The sequence below is a fragment of the Phocoena phocoena genome, chromosome 13, assembly GCF_963924675.1.
Source record: "Phocoena phocoena chromosome 13, mPhoPho1.1, whole genome shotgun sequence".
Taxonomy (NCBI): domain Eukaryota; kingdom Metazoa; phylum Chordata; class Mammalia; order Artiodactyla; family Phocoenidae; genus Phocoena; species Phocoena phocoena.
Genome location: NC_089231.1, coordinates 80,937,752 through 80,963,875, shown reverse-complemented (window position 1 = coordinate 80,963,875; position 26,124 = coordinate 80,937,752). Strand labels below are relative to the sequence as shown.

At 47.8% G+C, this 26,124-nt stretch overlaps 1 protein-coding gene across 1 annotated transcript in view; it reads left to right on the top strand.

Annotated features, from left to right (window-relative positions):
* Positions 1-22,487, top strand: part of ACAD10 (acyl-CoA dehydrogenase family member 10) — a 45,343-nt gene extending 22,856 nt beyond the window's left edge. Inside the window, exons 9-20 of the mRNA XM_065889751.1 lie at positions 839-989; positions 2,076-2,221; positions 2,982-3,155; positions 11,005-11,405; positions 14,991-15,131; positions 15,627-15,764; positions 15,888-15,978; positions 16,886-17,044; positions 17,747-17,919; positions 19,676-19,819; positions 20,823-20,900; positions 21,501-22,487. Coding sequence (XP_065745823.1) covers positions 839-989; positions 2,076-2,221; positions 2,982-3,155; positions 11,005-11,405; positions 14,991-15,131; positions 15,627-15,764; positions 15,888-15,978; positions 16,886-17,044; positions 17,747-17,919; positions 19,676-19,819; positions 20,823-20,900; positions 21,501-21,641 — 1,937 coding nt within the window. The 3' untranslated portion in view covers positions 21,642-22,487. The remainder of the gene's footprint in view (positions 1-838; positions 990-2,075; positions 2,222-2,981; positions 3,156-11,004; positions 11,406-14,990; positions 15,132-15,626; positions 15,765-15,887; positions 15,979-16,885; positions 17,045-17,746; positions 17,920-19,675; positions 19,820-20,822; positions 20,901-21,500) is intronic.
* The last annotated feature ends 3,637 nt before the right edge of the window (positions 22,488-26,124 follow it).

Here is a 26,124-nt window from a genome sequence, read left to right as displayed (position 1 = left end):
TAATTATAAATTGTTTTAATAGTGACAATAATTGACAACTAATAACAGTGACAGTAATAATGGTCATTATTCATCGAGCAGCCTTCTGTGTTTGGCATATTATATATGGACTGCATTTGGCCTTCACAGTGGTCCTAGGGAATATAGGTGGCAGTACACTCATTGTGCTGATGAAGCAATGGAGGCTTAGAGAGGTTAAATTCGTTGAAAAGCTTAACTGTGAGCCAGCAACTCCAGAACTCCCTCCAGTTTGTGGTCCCAGATATAACTTGCAAGTTCCTCAACTGTGGTAACTCTGGTAGCAAACAGCTGAATAATAGCAAATACTCATGTAGTACTTACTACGTGCCAGGAACATTTGCAAGGGCTTTACATATTTTGTCCTCCCAGCAACTCTATGAGGGCCATCTCATCAATGAGGAAACAAAGGCATAGAAAGGTAAAGTAACCTGCCTGAGATCACACAGAGAATGACAGAGCTGGAAACCAAACCCAGGCCAGCCGTCCACCCCAGAGCCTATGCTCTTAGCCAATTACTGTCCTTTAGCCAAGAAGGGATTTATTAAAGGCTGTTAGGAAGCTCATAGGATCTGAGAGGGCCAGGGATCAGGCTTGGAGGCTATGTGGCTGGGAACAATGCCCAGATCACACAGATCCAGCCAAGATAAAACAGCAGTGGCTTCCAGGTTGAGGGGGCAGGAACATCACGTGGGAAATTCTCTAGTCATGGGAAGTAGACGCCTCAGACGTTACAAAGGGTTTCATCGCACTGGTTGATTTTCGAATCCTCTGGAGGTTGCTGAGATGGCACACCATGTTCTAATCCTCTTTCCCTCAGGGGACTATGTTGCACGCCAGGTACAAACATGGATCAAGCAGTATCGAGCCTCGGAAACCAGCACCATCCCGCCAATGGAGAGGCTCATCGAGTGGCTGCCCCTCCACCTTCCCAGGCAGCAGCAGACCACAGTGGTGCATGGGGACTTCAGGTCGACTGGGCGTGAGGAGGGCTGATACTTAGCTGTGGAAAGTGATGGGAAGGGTATTTGAAGGGGAAATTAAGCAGCTGGTCTTGCCCCAGTTTACAGTTGACAATTATCCACTACATGGGCTCTCCCTCTGCAAGGCCTTTAAGGCAGGGTTTCTCAGCTTTGGCACTATTGACGTTTGGGGCCAGATTATTCTCTGTGATGGGGTGCCTGGCCCGTGCAACAGCAGAAGTTAGTACCACCCGCCGGGTCTGAAGGTACAAGCACGGGCTTCAGCTGTAACGACAACTCCAAAGCTGCGTGGCTGTCAACAGCGACAGCAATGATCTTACTCATGAGTCTGCAGTCTGGGACAGGATGGCTTGCTTGAGCCACTGACGTGGGTCTCAGGCGGGGGACTGGAATCACCTGAAGGCTCGCTCACACCTGCACCAGGGCAGAGGAGAGCTGGGCTCCCTGAGCCTCTGCCTGTGTCTCTGTGGTTTCCCACCTGGTCTTTCCAGTATGGCAGCTTCCAGCTGGACTTCCTACCTAGTGGCTCACGGTGTGTGTTCTGAGGGGAGAGGGCCAGGGGGGAGCTGATCACCTTTTCTGTCCCTGTCTCAGGAGTCACTCAGCACCACTTCCACCTGTATTATAATTGTTAGAAGTGAGCTGCTTCCAGGGGTGAAGGATTAGACTCTTTCTTTTGTGGTAGGAGTGTCAAAAAATTGCAGACCTGTTTTGAAACCATCTCGGGAAGGAGTAATTACCAGAACCCAGACATGGTCTCAATGTGGCGAGGGCCACCTGACCAAAGCTGTGGCCCTCAGGAGAGGAATACAGCTGTCCCTCAGCTATCTGCTGAGAGGGGGGTGGGGAATTAATGTGCAGGCCCCCTTCCCATTGTCTGCTGGTGTCCCGTTGGCTGCTCCCAGCTGAGCCAAAGGGCAAGGGAGCTGGTGGATGCAGCCCATGCAGGCTCCCGGGCACATGGGAGGGGTGGGGAGTGCTTCTGAAGGGGTCAGCAGAAGACGCCCAGCACAGAATACACCCTAGCGGTCAGTGTTCTTAGCGCTGTCTCCATCCCTTCTGTGGCTCCTGCAGGCTGGATAACGTGCTGTTCCATCCGGAAACGGCCGAGGTGCTTGCCGTCCTTGACTGGGAACTCTCTACCTTAGGCGACCCCCTTGCCGATGTGGCCCACAGCTGCCTGGCTCACTACCTGCCATCCAGCTTTCCCGTTCAACCAGGTAGGAACTGCCGCTGGGGGAGTGAGGGATGGAGCCAGCGCTCTTCTCAAAGCTTTGGGGCAAACTCTGCTGAAACAGTTGGTGATTGGGCTGCTTCATGAAATTCAGGTATTGAGTATTTCTTCTACAGCATCATTTTTAATGACAGTATAGGATTTCATTGTTATAGAATTAACTTAATAAGGCATTTGGTTTGATTCCTATTTGGATATTTGTTTCCAGTGTTTGTTTTTTTTAAAGTATTACCTTCCCTGTGCTTCCACAAAAAAAGGCAGTGAATATCTGTATAGTAATATCTTTGCCTGTATATAAGTTATACTCCTAGGATAAATTCTTGGAACAGAACATATTACATGCTTCTAAACCATCAAAATGTTACAAATGAAGGAAATAGGTAAGATTTTTTATTTGTTGCAGTTATCTTTTTCATAATTTGGCGAGATCTTCTTTGAATACCATTTTTTTAAACAAATGACTGGTAGAAAATAATATGCATCCACCCTGAACTGTGGCCCAGATGGAATTGGAGGCCCCTCATTCCTTCCTTTACTGCCAATTTAGTCTGAAACTTTTAAGAGCCAAATTGTGAATAACAGCTTCATGCCTGGATTCCAGGCATCTTGAAATGATGAGCTATAACCCTTTGAACTAGTTGTGAAACTGATTTCCAAGGGACGAAGTGATTTTCAGAATTCAAATACTTGGAGCCACAGGAGAGCATGGGGTTTTTGCCTAGTCCTGGGTCTGTCTGTCGCTTCAGGTTTGAGTGACAGTGATCTGTCTGAGCTGGGAATCCCTACTGCAGAGGAGTATTTCAGGATGTACTGTCTTCACATGGGGATCCATCCCACTGAGAACTGGAACTTCTACATGGCTTTCTCCTTTTTCCGCATTGCTACAATCCTGCAGGGAGTCTACAAGCGCTCACTCACAGGTAATGGGGGCCTGGGAGAGCTGGCCTCAGGCTGTGAGTCACAGCCAAGGGGCTTCTATCCCTGAAACCCTCTCGTAACCGAACTACAAGATTCAGTTAATTCAGCCATTTGTCATTAAGTGTATATCATATATATATATATATTTTTAAATATCAATATTTAAAATTTTTTAAGTTATTAAAATAAGGCACAAAAATTTTTAGAGTAAAAACATACATGATAAGAATTCAACCATATAGAAGAATATAAAATTATTTTCTGGGCTTCCCTGGTGGCGCAGTGGTTGGGAGTCTGCCTGCCGATGTGGGGGACGCGGGTTCGTGCCCCGGTCTGGGAAGATCCCACGTGCCACGGAGCGGCTGGGCCCGTGAGCCATGGCCGCTGAGCCTGTGCGTCCAGAGCCTGTGCTCCGCAACGGGAGAGGCCACAGCAGTGAGAGGCCCGTGTACCGCAAAAAAAAAAAAATATATATATATATATATATATGTATACATATATATATATATACATATGGTAAAATACTTTATTTAACCAGTGTTTTCTAGACTGCATCTTTTAAGTTTGAACTTTTGAGAAGAAAAGTTAAGTATGGCTACTTAGAACTGATGGTTTGATATATACATATGTTACCTATGGAGTGTTCATATATATATGCGAGGATGGCACAATGTTACTAGTTTTAATTCTAAATTCTACAGGGTAGAAATGGAAATAATCTATACCCTAAGTTATTTAAGAAAGTAGAAAGACAGATTAAAGTTTGTTTCCTATGTAGAAGGAAGGCAAGTAGAAAGCAAGCAGTTAGAATCTACCCAAAAGACCTAGAAGTAGTGACTAAGCCAATAGCATTAAGTACCCCTAATTACCCACATTATAATCTATAAATTCCATTCTCACCAAAAGGAACCAAGACTCCTTGGAGAAAGTGGCTGATTTCAGGTCTAGGGCAGAATATCCACAAGATGAACCTGGAACATCTTGCTGTACCAGAGAGCAAGGAGGTTGTTGAAGATTAAGAGGGTCATATCTAAAGGTCTCAGGAGTCAACCTGAATAGGCTCCCACTTGCTAATGACAGGAAACTTTGAGCACCAGTATGATGATAGCTGAAATGGATGAAACACATCAAATATATTTAAATCCATGAGTAAAGAATGATACTAAAACAAAGACACAGTGTCTCACTGGTGACTTTGGAGGTTGGCAGGAAAGCAACCCATTACTCTGAAAATTGGTAAATAAAGGGAAGAGAGTCAAACATTTATCCTGCCTTTCCTATACAAATTACGTATCAGGCTAACCAAATGATTGATGAGAGAAAGTTTCTCTTTAGAGAAGCATCCTGGACCCAATGATAGAATTAGCATGTCACCAATTTGCCACCCCGACTACATGAATGCATCTGGAAAATAAGCATTAATGGTGCTGAAATCGAGAGAGGCAGCCAGACATTACATACCTCCTGATGCTGCCCTCAAAAGTCAAACCTGGATCTGACCAAGCCTCGAGTGCCAACCACCAACTTACAGGGAACAGAGGGTTCAGCGGAGCACATTCAACAGCACCGTTGAGGCAGAGCCATTCACAAAAATCCAGATTCTGGGAAACTTCACAGAGCAAACAATTTAGTTTCTTCAGCAGATAAAAAAGGGGAACAGATGTTGAAAAGGGAACCTATAGATTGAACGGAACTTAAAAGATACATTAGCCAAAAATAGTAATTTGGACCTTATTCAGATCCCTGTTTGAAAAAAGAAATTTTCTGAAAAAAAATATTTGAGACAGTCAGTGAAAAATGAATTCTGACTGGAGAGTTGATGATATTAAGGCATCATAGTTAACTGTTGTTTAAGTGTGATAATGGTATTGTTGTGGGTGTTTTTAAGTCTTCGTCTTTAGACATAAATGAAATGTTTATAAATAAAATGATGTGGTGTTTGGGATTTACTTTAGCAAAATCCAGGGCAGTGGGGGTGGGGAGGGCAGAGGGTGAAATAGGATTGGCCGTGCTTTGACGATTGTTGAAGCTGAGTGGTAGAAACCTGTAGGTTCATTATATTCTTCTGTCTAGTTTTGTTTGTCTTTGAAATTTTCCAAGATGAAAACTTAAAAGGCACGTAGAAAGAAGCCCAGCAGTGGGTTTGCTAGTACTATGGGGACATCTTAGCTTCGTGGTCATCAATACCCGAGGCTTTCTGGCAGCATGTCGCTCTCAGCCAGGGTGCCAGAATCTTCTGAGAAAGGCAGTTGCAATAGGGGAATTGATCATCCATTCACTCACAAGAGCCTCTCCTAGGCCAGGTACTGTGCCAGGTGTTAGTGGCAATAGAAGGTTGTGATTTTTCCAGAGAAGAATCAGCATCCAGAGAATTTCTAGTTTAACCCTCCGTGATCTCAAGCAGTAATCCCTGGAAATGGTATTTTCTCTTCTTTTGGAGAGTCTCAGCTCTAAGCCAGTATTTCCCAATTTTTATTATGGTTTTACAGTGAAAGGTAACCAGAAACATTTAATTAAACAGAATGGCTGCTAAGTCCAAACAGTGATGTGTAGGCCTGATTGCCTGTGGGCATTTTCTAGTGGGCAGCCAAGTTCTCACTGGGTTCTGCTCCAGTGACTGGGGATAGCTGGTTAGATTTTGCCCATTATGTCAATTATATCTCAGTTTTTAAAACAGAATTATTCATTCTAGAATCTCTACACCAATAAACTTCGCCAGGTTGTCCTCAAGTTGCCTGTCAGGAAGCCCTTTGACAGTTTCCAAGATCCTGTGAGCCGCTGGCTTGGCCTCAAGCTTGTCTTGGCCTCAGAGGCAAAACACGCCAGTGTTTGCCACCACATGGAAAAACAGATGTGCTGTCCTTTCAGGCCTCTGTTCCTCTGATCTTGATTGTGCTCTCCCTTCCCTCCTACCTGGAAAGCCAGCAGACATTCTGAGGAAGTGCCTTAGTTTTCTTACATAAAAACAGTGAAGTCAGTTTTTTTAAAGAATAGGATAAAATCATTTGATTAGGGAAACAAAAAACAACTCTCTGAACACAAGTATTATTTCTGTGCATTTGTCTTCTTAATTAGCTGTTAAAGTCTTTTTTTTTAAACAGTTGAGATACTTGGTATCACCCTGGGAAAGGGGGTTTTGGAGAAGAACAATGTGTTTCAAAGGCATTCTCTCTGTGATGTCATCACAGGAGATTTGGGCTCATCCTTAGGTTGGCAGAGGGACAACAGTGACCAGAGCCTGGGGGCTGATTTACTGTCTGTACCAGCTGACCCCAAGTATCACTTTGCTTCATTAAGAAGTGGTTACTGAAGTTTAGGTTTCTTGTAGATGGCTGCTGAAATTCTAGAAAGGAAAAAGTGCTGGTGGCTGCAGTTTAGGAAGACGTCAGTCATGGATATGGTCTTTTCTGCTGGGATTACATTTGGGAAAATATATCGGAAGTGATAGTTTTAAATCAACCCAAGCTCATACAAGTGACCTTCAAAGAGACAAAGCAGTACTCTGAGAGCAAGATCCTACTAAGGAAATGAAAATTAAGAAAACACTTTGTACCCTCTGTTAGAAAAAAAAATCGAGGATTGGTTCAAGGTGGTGGAGAAGAAGGACGCGTGCTCACTCCCTCTTGTGAGAGCACTGGAATCACAACTAACTGCTGAACAATCATCGATAGGAAGACATTGGAACTCACCAAAAAAGATACCCTACATCCAAAGACAAAGGAGAAGCTGAAGTGAGATGGTAGGAGGGGCGCAATCACAAAAAATTCAAATCCCATAACTGCTGTGTGGGTGACTCACAAACTGGAGAACACTTATACCACAGAAGTCCACCCACTGGAGTGAAGGTTCTGAGCCCCACGTCAGGCTTCCCAACCTGGGGGTCTGGCAACGGAAGGAGGAATTCCTAGAGAGTCAGACTTTGAAGGCTAGCGGGATTTGATTGCAGGACTTCGACAGGACTGGGGGAAACAGAGACTCCACTCTTGGAGGGCACACACAAAGTAGTGTGCACATCAGGACCCAGGGGGAAGGAGCAGTGACCCCACAGGAGACTGAACCAGACCTACCTGCTAGGGTTGGAGGGTCTCCTGCAGAGGCAGGGGGCGGCTGTGGCTCACCATGGGGACAAGGACACTGGCAGCAGAAGTTCTGGGAAATACTCCTTGGCTGAGCCCTCCCCGAGTCTGCCCTTAGCCCCACCAAAGTGCCTGTAGGCGCCAGTGCTGGGTCACCTCAGGCCAAACAACCAACAGGGAAGGAACTCAGCCCCACCCATCAGCAGACAACAGGATTAAAGTTTTACTGAGCTCTGCCCACTAGAGCAACACCCAGCTCTACCCACCACCACTCTCTCCTATCAGGAAGCTGGCACAAGCCTCTTAGATAGCCTCATCCACCAGAGGGCAGACAGCAGAAGCAAGAAGAACTATAATTCTGCAGCCTGTGGAACGAAAACCACATTCACAGAAAAATAGACAAAGTGAAAAGGCAGAGGACTATGTACCAGGTGAAGGAATAAGACAAAACCCCAGAAAAACAACTAAATGAAGTGGAGATAGGCAACCTTCCAGAAAAAGAATTCAGAATAATGATAGTGAAGATGATACAGGACCTTGGATAAAGAATGGAGGCAAAGAGCAAGAAGATGTGAGAAATGTTCAACAAAGACCCAGAAGAATTAAAGAACAAACAAACAGAGATGAACAATATAATAACTGAAATGAACAATACGCTAGAAGGGATCAATAGCAGAATAACTGAGGCAGAAGAACAGATAAGTGACCTGGAAGATGGAATGGTGGAATTCACTGTCATGGAACAGAATAAAGAAAAAAGAATGCAAAGAAATGAAGGCAGCCTAAGAGACCTCTGGAACAACATTAAACACCAACATTCACATTATAGGGGTCCCAGAAGGAGAAGAGAGAGAGAAAGGACCCTAGAAAATATTTGAAGAGATTATAGTCAAAACCTTTCTAACATGGGAAAGGAAATAGCCACCAAGTCCAGGAAGCACAGAGAGTCCCAGGCAGGATAAACCCAAGGAGAAACACGCCAAGACACATAGTAATCAAATTGACAAAAATTAAAGACAAAGAAAAATTATTAAAAGCAACAAGAGAAAAATGACAAATAACATACAAGGGAACTCCCATTAGGTTAACCATTGATTTCTCAGCAGAAACTACAAGCCAGAAGGGAGTGACACAATATATTTAAAGTGATGAAAGGGAAGAACCTACAACCAAGGTTACTCTAGCTGGCAAGGATCTCATTAAGATTCGATGGAGAAATCAAAAGCTTTACAGACAAGCAAAAGCTAAGAGAATTCAGCACCACCAAACCAGCTCTACAACAAATGCTAAAGGAACTTCTCTAAGTGGGAAACATAAGAGAAGAAAAGGACCTACAAAAACAAACCCAAAACAATTAAGAGAATGGTAATAGGTACATACATATCGATAATTACCTTAAATGTGAATGGATTAAATGCTCCAACTAAAAGACACAGGCTCACTGAATGAATACAAAAATAAGACGAATATATATGCTGTCTATAAGAGACCCACTTCAGACCTAGGGACACATACAGACTGAAAGTGAGGGAATGGAAAAAGATATTCCATGCAAATGGAAATGAAAAGAAAGCTGGAGTAGCAATACTCATATCAGACAAAATAGACTTTAAAATAAAGAATGTTACAAGAGACAAGGAAGGACACTACATAATGATCAAGGGATCAATCCAAGGAGATATAACAATTATAAATACATATGCACCCAACATAGGAGCACCTTAATACATAAGGCAAATGCTAACAGCTATAAAAGAGGAAATCGACAGTAACACAATAATAGTGGGGGACTTTAACACCTCACTTACACCAGTGGACAGATCATCCAGACAGAAAATTAATAAGGAAACACAAGCTTTAAATGACACAAAGACCAGATAGATTTAATTGATATTTATAGAACATTCCACCTAAAAGTGGCAGAATACACTTTCTTCTCAAGTGCACACGGAACATTCTCCAGGATAGATCACATCTTGGGTCACAAATCAAGCCTCGGTAAATTTAAGAAAATTGAAATCATATCAAGCACCTTTTCTGACTACAATGCTATGAGATTAAAAATCAATTACAGGGGGAAAAACATAGAAAACACAAACACATGGAGGCTGAACAGTATGTTACTAAATAACCAAGAGATCACTGAAGAAATCAAAGGGGAAATAAAAAAATACCTAGAGACAAATGACAATGAAAAGATGACAATCCAAATCCTGTGGGATGCAGCAAAAGCAGTTCTAAGAGGGAATTTTATAGCAATAAAATCCTACCTCAAGAAACAAGAAAAATGTCAAATAATCTAACCTTACACCTAAAGGAACTAGAGAAAGAAGAACAAACAAAACCCAAAGTTAGTAGAAGGAAAGAAATCATAAAGATGAGAGCAGAAATAAATGAAATGGAAACAAAACAATAGAAAAAAATCATTATGAATAACAATGAATGTTAAGGAGGGGATATCTTTCCCTTCGATGAGACCTGAGTCTGAGTTAGGAGGGGAAAATGTAGCCTAGCCCACTCATGCTCAGTGGCCCTCGCTGTAAGTCTGTGACTCAGGGAAGGGGGTTACCTGATTCCCAACTGGCCCCCCAGGGCCTGGGTCCATACCCAGTACCCAGAAGGTGCCAAGCAAAGACTTGCTGAAGTCCAGTGGGCTGCATTCTCTGCTGTGTAGCAGATGGATCCGGTTCCCAATTTGTAAGGAATAGCGTAATATCTTTAAAACCAAAGCTGCATGAGAATGGTTCTTTTGAGGACTAGCCCTTGACCATTGGCAGGAGCCAGAAGTAAAATAGGCCTCGGCAAAGATCCATTTATTGATACAAAGCAAATGAGGAAAACAGTCTCTTTAGAACATGGAAATGCTAAAAACAATCCAGGTGAGCTGACTGAAAAATCCCACTATGAAAAGGCAATGTTCACAGTATAAGGAGACACATAGATGGATCCCAGATATACTGAGTGAAAGAAGCCACACTGAAAAGAATATGACATATGTATTTATGTGACGTTCTGGAAAAGACAAACTACAGGAACATAGATCAGTGTTGTTCCCCAGGGGCAAGGGGAAAGGTCTGACTACAGAGAGACCCCATGGAAGTTTGGGGATGATGGGAATATGTGTACTGACCTTGATGGTGGCAGTGGTTGCCTGGCTAAGCTCACGGAACTGTACACTTTCTAAAGAGGATGTATGTACGCTACATCTTAATTTAAATTTTTTCAAAAATCTTTTCTTAAAAAAGTCTTGATATGTGTATTAAGCAAAGAAAAAAACAGAGCATGAGTAGAGTGACTTCTGTGACGCTGATGACAGTGTTGATCTAGACAAAATGGTGCCCAGGAACTAGCCATGAATCCAGTCCCCTGTGACTATTATTATGAATTTCATGGCTTCCTATAGCCCAAGGTGACAGCAGAAGTGATTTGGGGAATTCCCAATTTAATTTCGCTTCTTTAGGAAAAGAAGAGATAAAGAGCAGGGAGCAGGCCAACTGAGTCCAACTTCTGCTCCCAGCCCACTGATGTAAGCTTGGGCATGTCTCCTCCTTAAAACCTGAATCCTTGTCTGTAAAGTGGGGATTAAAACAGTTGTGTAGCGCCAGGAATTCAATTAGCTATAATAATGCATGTCAAGCACTTAGCGCTGAGTCTGGTGCAGGTCAAGTGCTCAGCAAGTGGTAGTAGCGGCTGATGGAACAATACTGTCACATGTTAGCATCACTATTAAGGGTTATTTGGGGGGTACTCACTGGTTTTCTTTGCCTCTGCTTAGGGCATGCAAGCTCGGCTACTGGGGAACAAACTGGAAAGCTGACTGAATTTACGTCTAACCTGGCGTGGGATTTTGCAGTCAAAGAAGGGTTCCGGGTTTTCAAGGAGATGCCAGCCACCAAACCGTTAACAAGGTCCCACCACACACGGGCCAGGCCACAGTCCCTGCCGAGGACCCCAGGCATGAGGAGTTATGTCACCTTGACAGACTCTTCCCCAGCTCATGTCTCAAAGGGAGTTCTGGTCTTCTCTCCAGAAGGCCTATCCCCACCAGTCAGGGAGCTGTATCAACGGCTGAAGCAGTTTATGGAGCGGCATGTGTACCCCGCTGAGCCAGAGCTGCAGCATCACCAGACCTCAGCCGAGAAGTGGACCCCTTCCCCACTGGTCGAAGATCTCAAGGTAAAGCCGTGTTTCGAGATGTGGGGAGACCTCGTTAGCAAGGCCCAACCTCAGCTCGTACGCCGGCCACATCTGTTCCCTCACAGTCAGTGAAGAGATGGGGGGGCCGAGTTGAATGACCTCTGCTTTCCACCATCATTAGAAAGAGCCAGCTCTAGATCACTCCGTTTCACTTCATTGCTCTTTCTCTGTGACCGCGTCTCGGCCTCATACTCAGCCAGGCAGAGGAATGCCGTGTCTGTGGTTTATAACTCTGAGGCAGGTGGGTTCATTTTATGCATATCTGAATCTCGTGAATTTGAAACAAAATGATATAAATTGCATCAATTAAATAAGGCTCTCTTTAAAGAGTCCCTAACATCAAAGTTAAAGGGCCAGTATAAACTGTGTTTATGCTCTTGACACACAGTGACACCACTTTTGCTGATAACGGAAATACCTGCTGTTCTTTTTCAGGATTAGTCTTGGCTTGCGTTAGTTCTTAAGTTATTTGAGGTCTTCAGGAGCACATATTCTGCCTGTGATGCAACCATCACCTACTTTAAAAAGAAATAGCATTATCTCTTTTTTCCTAGTTACAAACCTATCGCAAAGTAACCAGAGCTCAAACATGGCAAGAGTAGAAAGAGTTCATGACATAGAAAGAGTTCATGACATAGAAAGAGTTCTCTAAAATTCCCTGCCCTCTGAGCTAATCAATGTCAACAATTTGGTTTCTCTAAAATTCTCTGCCCTCTGAGCTAATCAATGTCAACAATTTGGTTTCTCTAAAATTCTCTGCCCTCTGAGCTAATCAATGTCAACAATTTGGTTTATTAGCCTCCCAGCTCTGTTCTCCTATAACATATTAATATATATTATTATTATTCCTATTGTAATGAAATTGTTTTATACATTTGAATCTCCGACTTGCTTATGTTATTTGATGATGTATCACCTTCCCACATCAGCTCCTGGAGATGGACCCCCGAGAGGACCACATTGCAGGTGCACCATAATTTGTCTACCCCACCCCTGGCTGAAGGACACTGTGGGGATCTCAGTCTAGGTCACTCTGGGTCACTTAAGCAGCAGAGTTAGCAGCTAGCTGCTAACATGGACAGGGAGGCTGAAGAGCCACCTGAAGGAGACAGTAGAAGCCAAGGGAAGGCTGGCTGCAGGGAGCGTGGCCAAGGCTGTCACTAGGGCAGCAACCGGGAGGTCTCTGCTGGATGCTTCCTCAGGACTCCAGGATTGAGGTGGGAATTTTCAGCCAGTCAGGTGTAGGTCCCATGCTCGTGCCTTGATGCCACCGAAATTTATACAGTGAGAGAGCACCCCAGAATAAGAAGGTGTTGGGGGATTCCCTGGTGGTCCAATGGTTAAGACTTTGCCTTCCAATGCAGGGGGTGTGAGTTCAATCCCTGGTCAGGGAGCTAGGATCCAACATGCCTCCTGACCAAAAACTAAAACATAAAGAAAACACCAGAAGCAATATTGTAACAAATTCAATAAAGACTTTAAGAATGGTCCACATCAAAAAAATGTTAAAAAAAAAAAAAGAAGCGGTTTGGATCCTGTGCAGGGAAGGTACATTGAATGCTCTTACATGCTTCTGTGTCCATTTACTGTTTCTACAGCATCATTTATTTGAAGTAAAAATACTGGTCTAAGAATGAGGCCATTTTGAGTTTCAATAAATATTGCCAACTTTTCATTAGAAAGGTGCTTACCGATCTGTGCTCCCATTGTTACTGCGTGAAATGCCCTATCCCCCACCTACTGGCCTGCACACTTAATCCTCGCCTGTATGATGTACCTGTGGAGTGCACAGAAGCATCGGAAAAGCAGACACTCGTGTCGCAAACATCTCTAGTCTCTAAAATGAATGCATAGGAAAAACCTAGATTAGGGTACATTCTACTTGTGGTCATACCTAAATGGGAATCATAAGGACAGCTAACATTTTTGGGGAGTGTGGTGAAATTATGTCTCGTGGCTTTTATCCAAAGTGTCATTACTACCCATAAATGAGAAGTATTTGACTTTTACACGGCACCTCACAAATCCTGTGAGGTAAGCATTAAGAACCTCAATTTAAAGATAAGGAATTGAATTTGTCCAGGGACACAGCTAGAAATAATAGCACCTGGACTCAATCCAGATCTTCTGGGCTCAAATCTGTGGGTTTTTCCCCTCCCACAAGGAGATGATTATATTTATTCCCTTATTCTTCCTCCTCTCAGAACTCCCTTGCTTCCCTTCCTACTTTGCCCTTCCCTTCCTGATTCATTTGTTCCAGTTAATCTGTCCTTCTTTTCTCCTTGGTTGCTGCACTCTGAGCTAATTGGCTTAACACAGCAATGAGTGTATGTGCTGATTCTAGAAGTACATGTCCTAGAGCCCAGGCCCAATGTAATGGAAAAGTCAGCCAGCTGGTCACCTCCCAGTGCGAAGACTATCCATCATCACTAATATTTAGTACAGCCCCCAGCTTCTGAGTCCGGCACTTTATATTCTGTGTGTTACCTCATTTCATCTCCCCAGCTACCCAGTGAGGTGGGTGTTGTGGGCACTGGTTGGCTGCCTAGAGACTCTTCCCCTTTCTTTGGGTAGCAGCACCCCAGTTTCATTTGGGGGCCTCCCTCCCCACCTTTGGACACAGTCTGGCAGAGCTGTCAGTCCAGGTGCCAACCCAACCCCCCCGGCCAGGAAGTGGGCATGTTGAGCCAGCTAGGCCAGCCGGGCTGGCCCTTCCTGCAACTGAAAGTAAACGGTGTTTTCAAGAGAGAAAACGGCTGGCCTCACTCATTGCACAGCAGGAGTGCAGAGTGTCTGTCCTAAGCTGTGCTGCCTGGGCTACTGTCCATTTCTGAGCCTCCTCTAATCTGAGCTCCTGATAACCTTCCCATGCGGTTCCTCTTTCCCATCAGTTAGTCACCGTCCACTCCTACTGCTCACTCAGTAGCCATGACTGATAGTGAGGGTGGTGACATCCCGTTTCACGGATGAGGAAACTGCCACGTGGAGCTCTCCAGTATCTTGCCCAAGGTCTCCCAGCAGCTGTGGTGGGGCAGGGTCTGAAACAAGCAGTGTGACTCAGGGCCTGGGCTCCCGACCCCCAAGCTAGACTTCCTAGTTTCCATGTTGGGAGCTACGTTCAGAAACCCAGAGTTACTTTCCCAGGAACAAAGCTGTGCCTCATAAAGGAAGCTGGATCAGGGGATGTCCTTAGGCACCTCATCAAAGCAGCTGAGGCTGCCGCCAACTGTCCTAGGCTGGCTCCCCGCAGGCTCACTAAAGGACCCTTCACTCTCTTGTGCTCAGGGAGTGAGTTCTAAGCTGCGTCGTGGCGACAGTAGTGATGCTAACAGTGATGGAGGTGGTGTATGTAGGGCGCCTGGGATGCGGGTACCAGGGAGGTGAACTGATTGCCACGGTCACTGTTAGGACTGGGCTGTCTCCAGGCGCCCTCATATTCTCCTCCCACAGATCTGCAGGGTTTGTATCCAGCCCGATGGTTTGGACTGGCCTCGTTATTTTCCGCGGGACAAAATAAAATGAAATCACCATCTGTGGATCCCTGACTTCTTTTTCCCGTGATAGGAGAAAGCCAAGGCTGAAGGACTTTGGAACCTTTTTCTACCCGTGGAGACTGATCCCGAGAAAAAATACGGAGCAGGGCTGACCAATGAAGAGTACGCACATTTGTGTGAGGTCATGGGCACATCTCTGTACGCTCCCGAGGTACCTTCTTTAATGTCCTTCTCAGTGTGGGAGGAAATCCTCGTCTTCCACACGAGTTCAGCCACCCTCCTGGGCCGATGGGGTTCCCTGCAGCTGTACTGGACCCAGGAGCACTGATGCAAACTCAGACTTCTTATGGGGGAGGACACTGTGGGCAGGTGGCTGGAGCCACAGCAAGAAAGCAGCTTGGGGTGGGCATCTACTCGGGAAGTTAGGGCCCAGGTGAGCACAGCCTGGCTGGCTTCCATGGGCCCCAGCCCACCAGCTCCAGTCTCCTTTCTCTCCCCCAAGGAGCTCCGTGGTTGAGCTTCAGGGGCTCTGAGCTGCTATATTCAGAATGTCGTGGGTCTTTGCATTTCCTTGGGGAGAGGAAGGACTTTCACGAGGGTGTCAGAGGGCCTGTGACTTGGAAGGAGCCCAGGTCCATGCTTCTGGGGTGTTTGAAGTTTTGAATATGGATGTGGAAGTCACCCTTCTGCTTTTTCTCCTTTCCAGATCTTTAACTGTTCTGCTCCAGACACAGGGAACATGGAGCTTCTGGTGCGACATGGCACCGAGGAGCAGAAGGCCCGCTGGCTGATTCCGTTGCTGGAGGGAAAGGCCCGCTCCTGTTTTGCTATGACTGAGCCCCAGGTACCTTGCTTGGGTCACCCACAGGTACCCCTTCTCATCAGCCCAGACCCTCGCCCGAGCCCATCTGCGCTCTGCCATCAGGGACTGCAGGACCAGCCCTAATCAGAATGTGCTGTCGCTCAGGTTGCCTCCTCAGATGCCACCAACATTGAATCTTCCATCCAAGAGGAGGATGGCTTCTATGTCATAAATGGTCACAAGTGGTGGATCTCAGGTATTTGGCCTGAAATTCATTTTTCAATTACACTTATGTGGGTCTGCATTGATAAGCATGTCTTCTCTGCCCGGCTGTTGTCTGAGAAACTGTGGGAGGGACTAGCTTCATTTCCATTTGATGCAAAGGAGATTCTGTGTCTGTTCTCAGAAAAGGCAGCAAACCCTGGGAGAACCAGAGGTTCTACGTGGGTTACCAGTTGACCCCACGTGACAGTTCCAGGAACCTCTGCTTCACTCCCCTCTCTCTTGGTTCTGCTGTGGGCATCTCCCTTTGGAAAGGCAGGAGGTCACTTCCTTGGTGGCTTCTCCGTGCTGTGAGGTCAGGTGTGCCTCAGCAGGAGGGCTGGTCATAATCCTGTTGTTCACCAGGCGTTAACTCTGCAGGGCTCTCCATACGTGCTGAGTCCGCACCCCTCCCCGGAAGGTCTGTGTTATTATCCCCACGTTACAGAGAAGGAAACTAGGACGGAGAAGTGACTTGAGTCACTTGCCTAAAGTACTTGCCCCCCACTAGCAAGTAGGGAGCCCAGAGTTCAAGGCTGGCCTGATTCTGAAGCCTGTGTCCAAAGCCATCATGTTTCCACTGCCTGTGGGAACAAAGCAGAACAGGCTGCCAGTAATAAAGTAGCAGTTTTCAGCTTCTTGTCTCCAAACTATATTTTCAACTTGACTTGGTGCTTAAAAAAAAAAAACTGCTTTTAGGATGTTGGATTCCTTCCTCACTGGGACAGAAACCAATTGCTCCTACTGCTGGTCAAGGGCCTGCACGTCCTCATCTGATCATGTGAAGTCTTAAAGGGCCCTCTCTCTTCACTGGCTTCAGCTTCCCTGGGCCAGGACTGCGTGTGTAAGGAGATCTGATGGCCCTCACGTCAGATGATGGGGTCTCTCTCTTTTTCTGGCAGGCACCCTGGATCCTCGCTGCCAACTCTGCGTGTTTATGGGAAAAACAGACCCACATGCCCCACACCACCAGCAGCAGTCCATGCTCTTGGTTCCCATGGATACCCCGGGGATAAAAATCATCCGGCCTCTGACAGTATATGGGCTGGAGGACGCACCAGGTTGGCCCCCCAGGAGCAGCTCGCCTCTCTGTGTGGGTCTGGGTCTGGGCCTGGGGAAAGGGCTTTGGGCAGCACTTCCACTGCAGGAAGTAACACCTGTAAGGGTATGATGACATTTGGAAGGCCATGTGCTCCTGCATTTCAATTCCATCCATGAGTATCAACCATGCAGGCAAATTTCAGACAGGCATTTATCCCTTTATTTTTTTTCTCTTCCATGCTTAGAAGATAAGCCGGATTCTGTGAGGTAAGGAGGCCACAGAGGACAGAGCAGGAGGCAGGAAGTGCCCTCCAGACCTTCTCTTCTAGACCCCAGGGTGGACAGCTGACCTCCAGGCCTGGAAGTCCTCTCACAGGGGCTCTTTCCCTCTGCTGATGATGTTCACGTTCTGCCTTGGGTGTTTCTGTAGGATCACTACATTATTAGAGTCACATACCGCTAAGGAGATTCAGCTGAAGTTAGAGTCATGTTTTATAAAAGGAATGCCAGACTATTCATTTGATATTATAAATCAGTGATTTATTTCCCATCTTTAATAGACTCCTTCCTTCCCTCCCTGTTCAACATGTTCAACCATGTTCCAGTTAGAAGGCTACAAAAGGGCAGGAGATGAGATAAACTCATTGCCAGCAGATGAGATAAACACATCTGAGGAAAACAAGTTAGGCAGATGGCTCAGGGGTACCCTTTGGGTCTTTCAGGTGGCCACGGCGAAGTCCTGTTTGAGCAGGTGTGCGTGCCCAAGGAGAACATGGTCCTGGGCCCTGGCAGGGGCTTCGAGATCGCCCAGGGCCGACTGGGTCCTGGCAGGATCCATCACTGCATGCGGCTGATCGGGTTCTCCGAGAGAGCGCTGGCGCTCATGAAGGCCCGAGTGAGTACTTCCCTTTGCGACTGTCTCTGTACCAGAACGACCCATCTGTTTTCCTATCAAACTTCAAATCCTAACTGTTTTCTGAGAGCAGACTTAGCAGGTGAAGCAAGGTGATATTCTTTACAAGAAGCTATGTCCCTGTCTTTGCTTTGCATCTGCTACTTTGCTAAAGTTTCAAATTCAGAGCAGAATGGGCCTCACTCTGTCGAGGTGACCAGAAGGAAAAGGCCAGGCTCTGTAGCAGCAGTGGGCAAGGTTCCAAGGTCCACAGGGTCATGGTCTACTGATGACCATTCCTGCTACCAGGTCATCTTTAAAAATCAGATACCAGGGAGAACCTAGTGTTCCAGCGTTCAGCCCTGCGCCATCCTCCTCCCCAAGCACATACAAAACTTTATTCTTCTTTGACCCCCTCAAAGGTTGCAAGCCCACACAAAAGAAAGCTGTTGCTGGCAGTGGTAATTCAGATTGGTGATATCAATTTCACAAAGACGAAGCAACCCCCTGAGCCTCCAAAGTATCTCATAAAACACTGTCCAAAGAACAGAGATGGTCCGGTGCACATAGCTTACTGAGCAAACCTGAGATTCAACCTTTTTAGTTGAGACTGACTAGTTTTTTGGGTTTTTTGGGGTTTTTTTTTTTTTTTTAAAGAAAATGCTCCTTTCTTAAGAGCTCAGGTATAGTCTCCAGTCCCATCCTGCAGAGCAGTTTGACTGTACGTGTCAGAAGTCTTAGAAGGTACCATAGTATTGACGTGGCCATTCCACTCATAGGACTTGGTCTCAAGAGAGTAATTAGATTTAATACTAGGAGGTTCACCACAGCCATGACTATAATACATTGGAAACAACCTATAAGGCTAACAACTGGGGCCTGGTCAGATAATCCTGGTTATGGGCATGCAGTGAAATTCCAAAATGATGCTGTAGAAATCTATTTCCTGATATATAGAGAGATGCTCTTAATGAAAAAAAAAAAAAGGCAGGCTACAAAGCATTATAGAGTATGACTCCATATTTTTGTAAAAACTGCATATGTATGTTTATGCATACAAAAAGGTATCCACCAAATATTAAGTGTGACTAGATAATGGAATACCAGGTGTTTATGTTTTTTCTTTTTTTTTTTGTCTGAAAATGGATACATTTTCTGCCATGAGTAATATTATTTGTGTCATTAACTGTTTTTAGTTAAAAAAAAAGGGGGGGTGGGGGATAGGTCCCTTATAAGTTTTTCTGATTGCTTGTAACTTTCAAAGACTGTAGAATCCCCACTGCAATAACAGTTGCCCTAGAGGGGGGTCTGGCACCCAGACTTTGCTCCTGAGGGCACCCCAGGACATGAAGCAGGCCCTGCTGTCAGCAGAGGGCGCCCTCCCCTGCCTGTGTGAGGTGCCCACAGTCACTGCCTAGTTCCCAGAGTAGCCCTGGGCCAGAGGCAGCTCAGATCAGGCACTGTCCCTGCCTGGCAGCCGAGCCTGCCCAGAAGGAGCGGAATGGCTGGAGTAAAGGGGTTCCTGGAGGTAATTTGTGCAGCCACCACGTTGACTAGCTCCACGGTGCCCACGAACGCTGTCTACTTCTGGCTCTTCTCCCTGGGAGTTTCCAGTGGCTGGAGAGCTGGCAAAGTGGCACCCGAACTGCACGGTCCCGCTTCTGCCCCCCTTCCCCTCCAGCCCTCTCCTGTGTGCTTCCACCCACCTCCTCTGCAGGGCACAGCCCCGTGCCTCCCGTCCTGTCTCCTGTGTCCACAGGTGAAGTCCCGCATGGCCTTCGGGAAGCCCCTGGTAGAGCAGGGCACGGTCCAGGCAGACATTGCCCAGTCCCGAGTGGAGATCGAGCAGGCCCGGCTGCTGGTGCTGAAAGCTGCCCATGTCATGGACGTGGCGGGAAATAAGGTAGGGGGCCGAGGGGCCTCACAGAGGTCCTGAGGTCGCAGTGAGGGACGCGGGCCCGGGAATCTCTAGATGCTGACTCTTCCCTCCCCACTCAGCAAACCATGGAGAAAGCACTTGGCTCCTTGACATAAATAAGTTTGCTTCAACTCTCCTTGGGACTACTTGGGCAGCTTTTCAAAAATGGAAAAGTTACAATAAAAGAGGACTGAACTTTCTGTCTTACTGACCCAGTGACCTTCTGGTTCAAGACAGTGGACCTGACAGGGCCCCAGGGCCCCAGCCTGAGCTACGGCCCCACCCGGACTTCCGGGCATCCAGCAAACTAAGAGTAAGCCATGGAGTTAGCCAGAGGAGAAGCTTTATTTTCAAGTGTGACATTATTCTTTAAATGGCTCTTTTTGAGGGCCTCTAACAGCCAGGTACAATGCCATGCTGACCCCTGCCTTCTCTACCTCTCCATGGGGCCTCCACCCCTTAGCCGAGAGGCCTCGGTAGCAGTGGGTTGACCCAGGCTCAAGTTCCCTATTTCTTGGCACTCTAGTGCCGGGTATGAGGGCTCTCGGGGGCTTTGATTAAAATCCCAGACTGAAGGCAGATCATTGCCGCTCAATTCCCCAGAGTCCTGGCTGGCCTTGTTCCACTTACCCTTTGGAAACAGAGCTGGCCGTAACCCTGAATGAGGCACAAGCCACTCACTACCCTGCCCTGTGTGTGTGTGCTGGCGACGCTGCCCGTCACCTGGGAAGACGCCCTGAGTCTTTCCTTGACCAGACAGCCACTCACACCGCACAACATCCCGAGGCCCTTCCTAGTCACCCCGCTGCCCCCTCCACCCCCGTCAGTGCTGGGCAGGGACCACACACCAGGCAAGGCCTGTGGTCCAGCGGGACCTCAGCTCTCTGTTCTGAGCTATTGTTTCTACTCCTCCCTGTGAAACTGACCGTTCTTCCAAGTGTTCAGCCCTCGGGTCTGCCCTCCTAACCACACCTCGTCTTCCTTGCAGGCTGCAGCTTTGGGTATTGCCATGATTAAAATGGTGGCCCCGTCCATGGCCTACCGAGTGACTGATCATGCTATTCAGGTGAGCACAGATGATGGATCACTGATTCGTCTGAATCATTTACAACAGATGCAAAACTCCCTCTCCTTCAGCTGCCCAACCTCCTGTAAACTAATGGCCGCCCTTTGTCGCACACTCACCACATATGACTTTCCTTTTCCTCCTCAGAACAACTCTATGAGGGGTTCTATTCCTACCTTCATTTTGAATATGTGGAAACAGAAGCAGAGGAAAGTGAAGTGACTTGTCCAGGGTCACTCAGCTTGAAAGGAGCTGAGCTCAGATTTGGGGAACCTAGGTCCTTCTTTCAGCAGGCCCAGCCTCCTAACCACGCAGGGATGCCTCCTTCCGAAATCTCAATCCCTGGCCCCAACAGAGGGATTTCCCGATGGCAGAAGTCACCTAGCAGAGCAGACCTGGGAGTCTGGCATCCCTGGGATGGCAAGTGCGGCCCCACCTGAAGTCTTCCAGAACATTGTTATCACAGGTGTCAGGGGACAAGCTTGGGAAAGAGGCTGTTATGAGCCGTTCTGAGATCTTAGGAGCAGGCACTTGTTCCTGCGGCTCTCAGAGACGAGGGCTCACCCAGGGCTTCCTCCCCTCCCGCTCTGTGTCTGCCAGGCCTTCGGAGCAGCAGGGCGGAGCAGCGACTACCCGCTGGCTCAGTTCTTCACCAGGGCTCGAGCCCTGCGCTCTGCTGACGGCCCTGATGAGGTGCACAGGGCAGCAGTGGCCAAGATGGAGCTGAAGCGCTGCAGTTAGACCTGTGGGACTGCAGGAGCCAGATCATCCCTGTCAGGCCTGTGGTGCCCAAAACTTTAAATGATGTGCTTTGAAAGACCTGGTATGTGTGATTCTTGCACCCTGCCCGGCAGCTCTGTCCTTCCATCCTTATTGTGAACTCAGCCTCGGTGGGTGCCCACAGAAGTCACTTCTGTAAGAAGCCTGGAGTTGCCTGTTTCAGACAAGGAGGGAGGGGATTAGCTGAGGGCTGAGTGGGTTTCAGGACAGAGGGTGGAGAGCTGGTCTTCAGTCCAGGCGCCCGGCTGGGCAGCCAGGCCCCCTTCTCTCTGGCTGTGGCACATAAGGGCTGTGGGACTCTGCGCGAACATTAAGAGTCCTGCTGGGGGTGGGGGGGGGCGGTGCCTGTGCTCGCTCACTGCTCTGTGCTTCCGTACCCCCGCTCCCAGCTGATGGCTGCAGCCGACAGACCCAGGGCGGGAGTGCTCCTGGGAAAAAGGAATGAAACCCCAGTCATGAAGCCACTGCCATCTGATTTTCTTCCTTTGAATGTCCAGAACACTGAGGTGTTATTTTGGAAAGGGACTTTGGAAACATGAAAGAACAAGAAAATATACCTCAGAGACATCACAAATGTTCTATATCATACAAAGAGAATGGAGAATGAAGGCTCACACCTTAGCTCCCCTGTCTCAGTACGTCAGGTGCCTCCTCATACTTGAGTTTACACAAGATCCTGCCCAGTGCATCGGCCCACCCAAATGCATGGGGGACACAGACACGGTGACCCCGGTCGGTCCCGAATCAGCCACCTCACAGCTACACATGTAAAGGTCAGCAAAGGACCACGGCTTTCTGGTGTGTGAGGCCCACTCCTCCCTCTGCTCTATAGTCAGAATGTTTGCAGGGAGGGGAGGTGGTGGGCAACATGCAATTACAATTCAGAGGGCAGTACTCTCCCTGCAGAGAAAGGTGGACATACTCACTCACTTGAGGTCTGAGCTCTTCAAGGAATGGGTGTCCCATGAGCCCAGGTGGCAGTCAGAGATAAGCCACTGGCTGTTAGGACCTGGACTGCTAATCTCATGATTTGGGATGATGTGGCCGTCAGCTGCCCATTTCAGGTCAGACCAGATGGGCAGGGACCGTCGTCCCAGCATCTGCTGCATTGCAGACTTGACCCCCTTGAGGGAACTGCTTTAATGGAGAGAGTGCCCATTAAATTCAGACCCCCCAGTGAATTGCTGTCACACCAACTACACTGGCAAACAACCTTTTGCAAACTCAGGCAGGGTTCTAGCATCCTGACTTCTTGTTTCAAGCCTTAGGAAGGAGGAGGTTTGAAAAAGGAAGTGCTTGGCTGGTGGCCTGCTGTATCACGTGGCCCTCAGCTTTGTCAACCTTGCTTGTTAAGTAGTGCAGCGGCAGGGATGAAAATAGAAGCCGTGCAGTGGAGCAACCCCACGTCTCCCTCAGATACTGTGCTGCAAAGTGGGGAGGCCCTGGGGCGGCAGAGTGGACACTGCCTGAAGGATGCGAGTCATAGAGATGTGGCCTCCAGCAGCCCCTCATCCAGGGTCTCCCATTCAGTGAAATAATTCCACTCCCCACTGTCAACTGCACCCGAATTCTGGGCCAGGCACTGGTCTCGGCCTTGGGGAATGTGCAAAAATACAGGTCAAGTTGCCATTATAAAGGGGCCCACATCTCAAGTGGGGGATGGTGGTGAGTGTCTGAGACCGTGGTGAGTGACTTGGGTGCTGTGCTGGGTGACTGATGAGTGACGAGGGTGCTGTGGTGGGTGACTGATGAGTGACGTGGGTGCTATGCTGGGTGACTGATGAGTGACGAGGGTGCTGTGCTGGGTGACTGATGAGTGATGAGGGTGCTGTGTTGGGTGACTGATGAGTGACCTGGGTGCTGTGCTGGGTGACTGATGAGTGATGTGGGTGCTGTGGTGAGTGCTGTGGTGGGTGATGTGATAGGCACTGCTGGGGGTGCGGAGCTGGGGGCTCAGGAGGGAGGACTTGTTCCAGAAGAGGCATTTGAGCCAGACCTGCACGACGAGAATGGGCAAGGGTGCTTCAGAAGAAGGAGCAGCAGATGCAGAGGCCCTGTGGGGCAGCCCAGTATGTCTGGGTACAGAGCAGAGAGAGTAGGAGGTGGTAGATCATATTAGGCCTCAGGGGCCTTGGTGAGGAGTTTGGTGTTGGTTCTAAATGTGACAAAACGGTGAGTTTAGGTGGCAGCGCAATATGCTTTGATTTGAGTTTCTAAAAGCTCCTTCCGCTCTCCAGAGTTCACCAGGATGAAGAAGGAATAAAGGAAGACTAGAGCGGGTTCAAAGTTCCCTAAAGCTGCAGAGGGCTCCAAAAGAACCACCTGCAAAATTAAAATTAAAGAAAAAAAAGAGAAGGAAAGGCAGGGAGATGAGGGGCAGGGCCTTAACAAGATATGAGCAAAAAATCCAAAGGATAAAGGAAGTCTAACCTGGTCCTTATCCGGCTTTTCCCCCACCTTCAGCAGACAGTTGGCATTTCTGGTGGGCCGAGGCAGTAACTAGTGTGGTGACGCCCAGCACTGTGCTCCTCTGGAGTGGGGTCAGCGTGTGGTTATAGGTGCACGCTGGGCGTAGACAGGCCTGGCATGGTGATGAGCATGCCTGACCAGTTTTATCTGTGGCACACTTAACATCTTGCCACCAGCCCTATGTGGCTAGGCCTGCCTTCCTATCAGCCTGCCTTGGGAATGGGAACAAAACGTCCTCATAACATACTAGTGATTGTTTTTTCTCACAGTAATTTGCTATCCCAAAGCAATTGAACACACATTCCTCTGCTCATGTCTTGACATCAGGGGCTAGATTCCCTTAGGGCTGAGCCCTCCCCAGCGGTCCCGTGACAGTCCCCGGGCCTCAGGGCTCCAGCCCTCCCCATTCTCCCGCACCTCATGCTCCCTGTAGCGACTTGTGGTCTTGCCATCCACAGCTGCCTGTGCTCCTCCAAGCCCTGATTTCAGATATTGTCAGATCATTCCAGAATAATCCCAGAGAGGCTGTAAGAAAGAGACTGGATTCCAGGTAATTTGCCTGGGTGGGGTGCCTTCAGGACATCACTGGGGGTGATGTTGAAAGAACAGGCTCCAGTGTTCTCCACCAGCATTCCCCTCCTAGAGTCCCCAGTGGTCATCTAAGAGACGGCTCCTGTCTGTCACCGCCCGGGACTTAGAGTTCCCCAGGGATGCGTTGGGGATGCCAGGGCTGTGCTGCAGCTCACCTCTTTGCAGTCACAGGGAAACTGGGTGCAAGTCCAGGGCCGAAGCACTGGTTGAGCATCTCTGGGACATCTGGATCAGTATTTATACTGCCCTCCATGGTGCTCTGCGGCTACAGCCTTCTCCCCTCCATCGACCTCACTAATGTGTGTAAGCGTCAGAGCAGAAAGACGGAGGAAAGACAGAGGTTTGGACCCGGGGTCCAAACCTGTGATCACCTATTGGACAAGTACTCTGGGAGCAGAGTTCTTTTAATCAAGTTGGCTGAATGGAGAAATGATTTCAGGGAATTCTCCATCTTATCAGCATTAGATAGATAACCTAGTGGTAAAGAGGTGTCACAGATAAACACAGACAGACACTAAAGTGTTAAGGACAAATATTAATCAGTAATATGCTATTGCAGTAGGAAAGAGGGCCCAGCATGAACTGACCTCAACTTCCATTTGTACAGAGGGCATTTTAAAGGGAGAATGAGAGAGCAGGGAGGGGCAATGGTGGGGTTTACACGTGGAAATTCCTGCTAAATGTACAAAAAGCGGGAAGGTGGAGGGCTCCACATGAAACTTATCTGGGTTATCTAACTTAAGGCGCTTAAGGAAGTTAGGCTCCTAGCCTCTCACAGAGACCCTAAATCATTCGTGCTGAGAGTCTGCTGTTTTTTTAGGCTGAGGTTGAGGCCCAGTCAGGAAGAGAGCTTAGAGGAGCCCAGCAAGAGTCTAGTCAAGGAGAGGCTTTGTCAGCTACACTTCTGGATTCAAATGACCCTGAGTTTCAACCTGCCTCTGTGACAGATGAGCTGGGTGACGACAGGGAAGCGATTTTTCATCATGTAGGGTTGGTTTTCTCATTTGGAAAATGGAGAAAACAGCATTCCCTCCGAGGATTGTTTGAAGATTAAATGAGCTGACCCACGAAGATTAAATACGAAGCCTGCGGTACATGCCAGTGTTTCACGTGGCTGGAGTCCGGAGGGGGCTAAAGAGGAGGCTGTGTTCCGGTTGGGATACAGTCCTGCGGGGGCCCCACTAGGGCCTGCCTGGCACAGCTGAGGCTGCAGCCTCTCACAGGCTGACGTGCAGAGGAATGAACCCAGGGATCTGGTTACACTGCCAAGCGTGACTCAGCAGGTCTGCCTTCCTAACGCGCTCACAGTTAATGCTGCTGGTTTGGGGACCCCATCTGGAGAAGTGAGGGTGAGGAGAATGGCTAGACTCCCCTCACTTTGTCA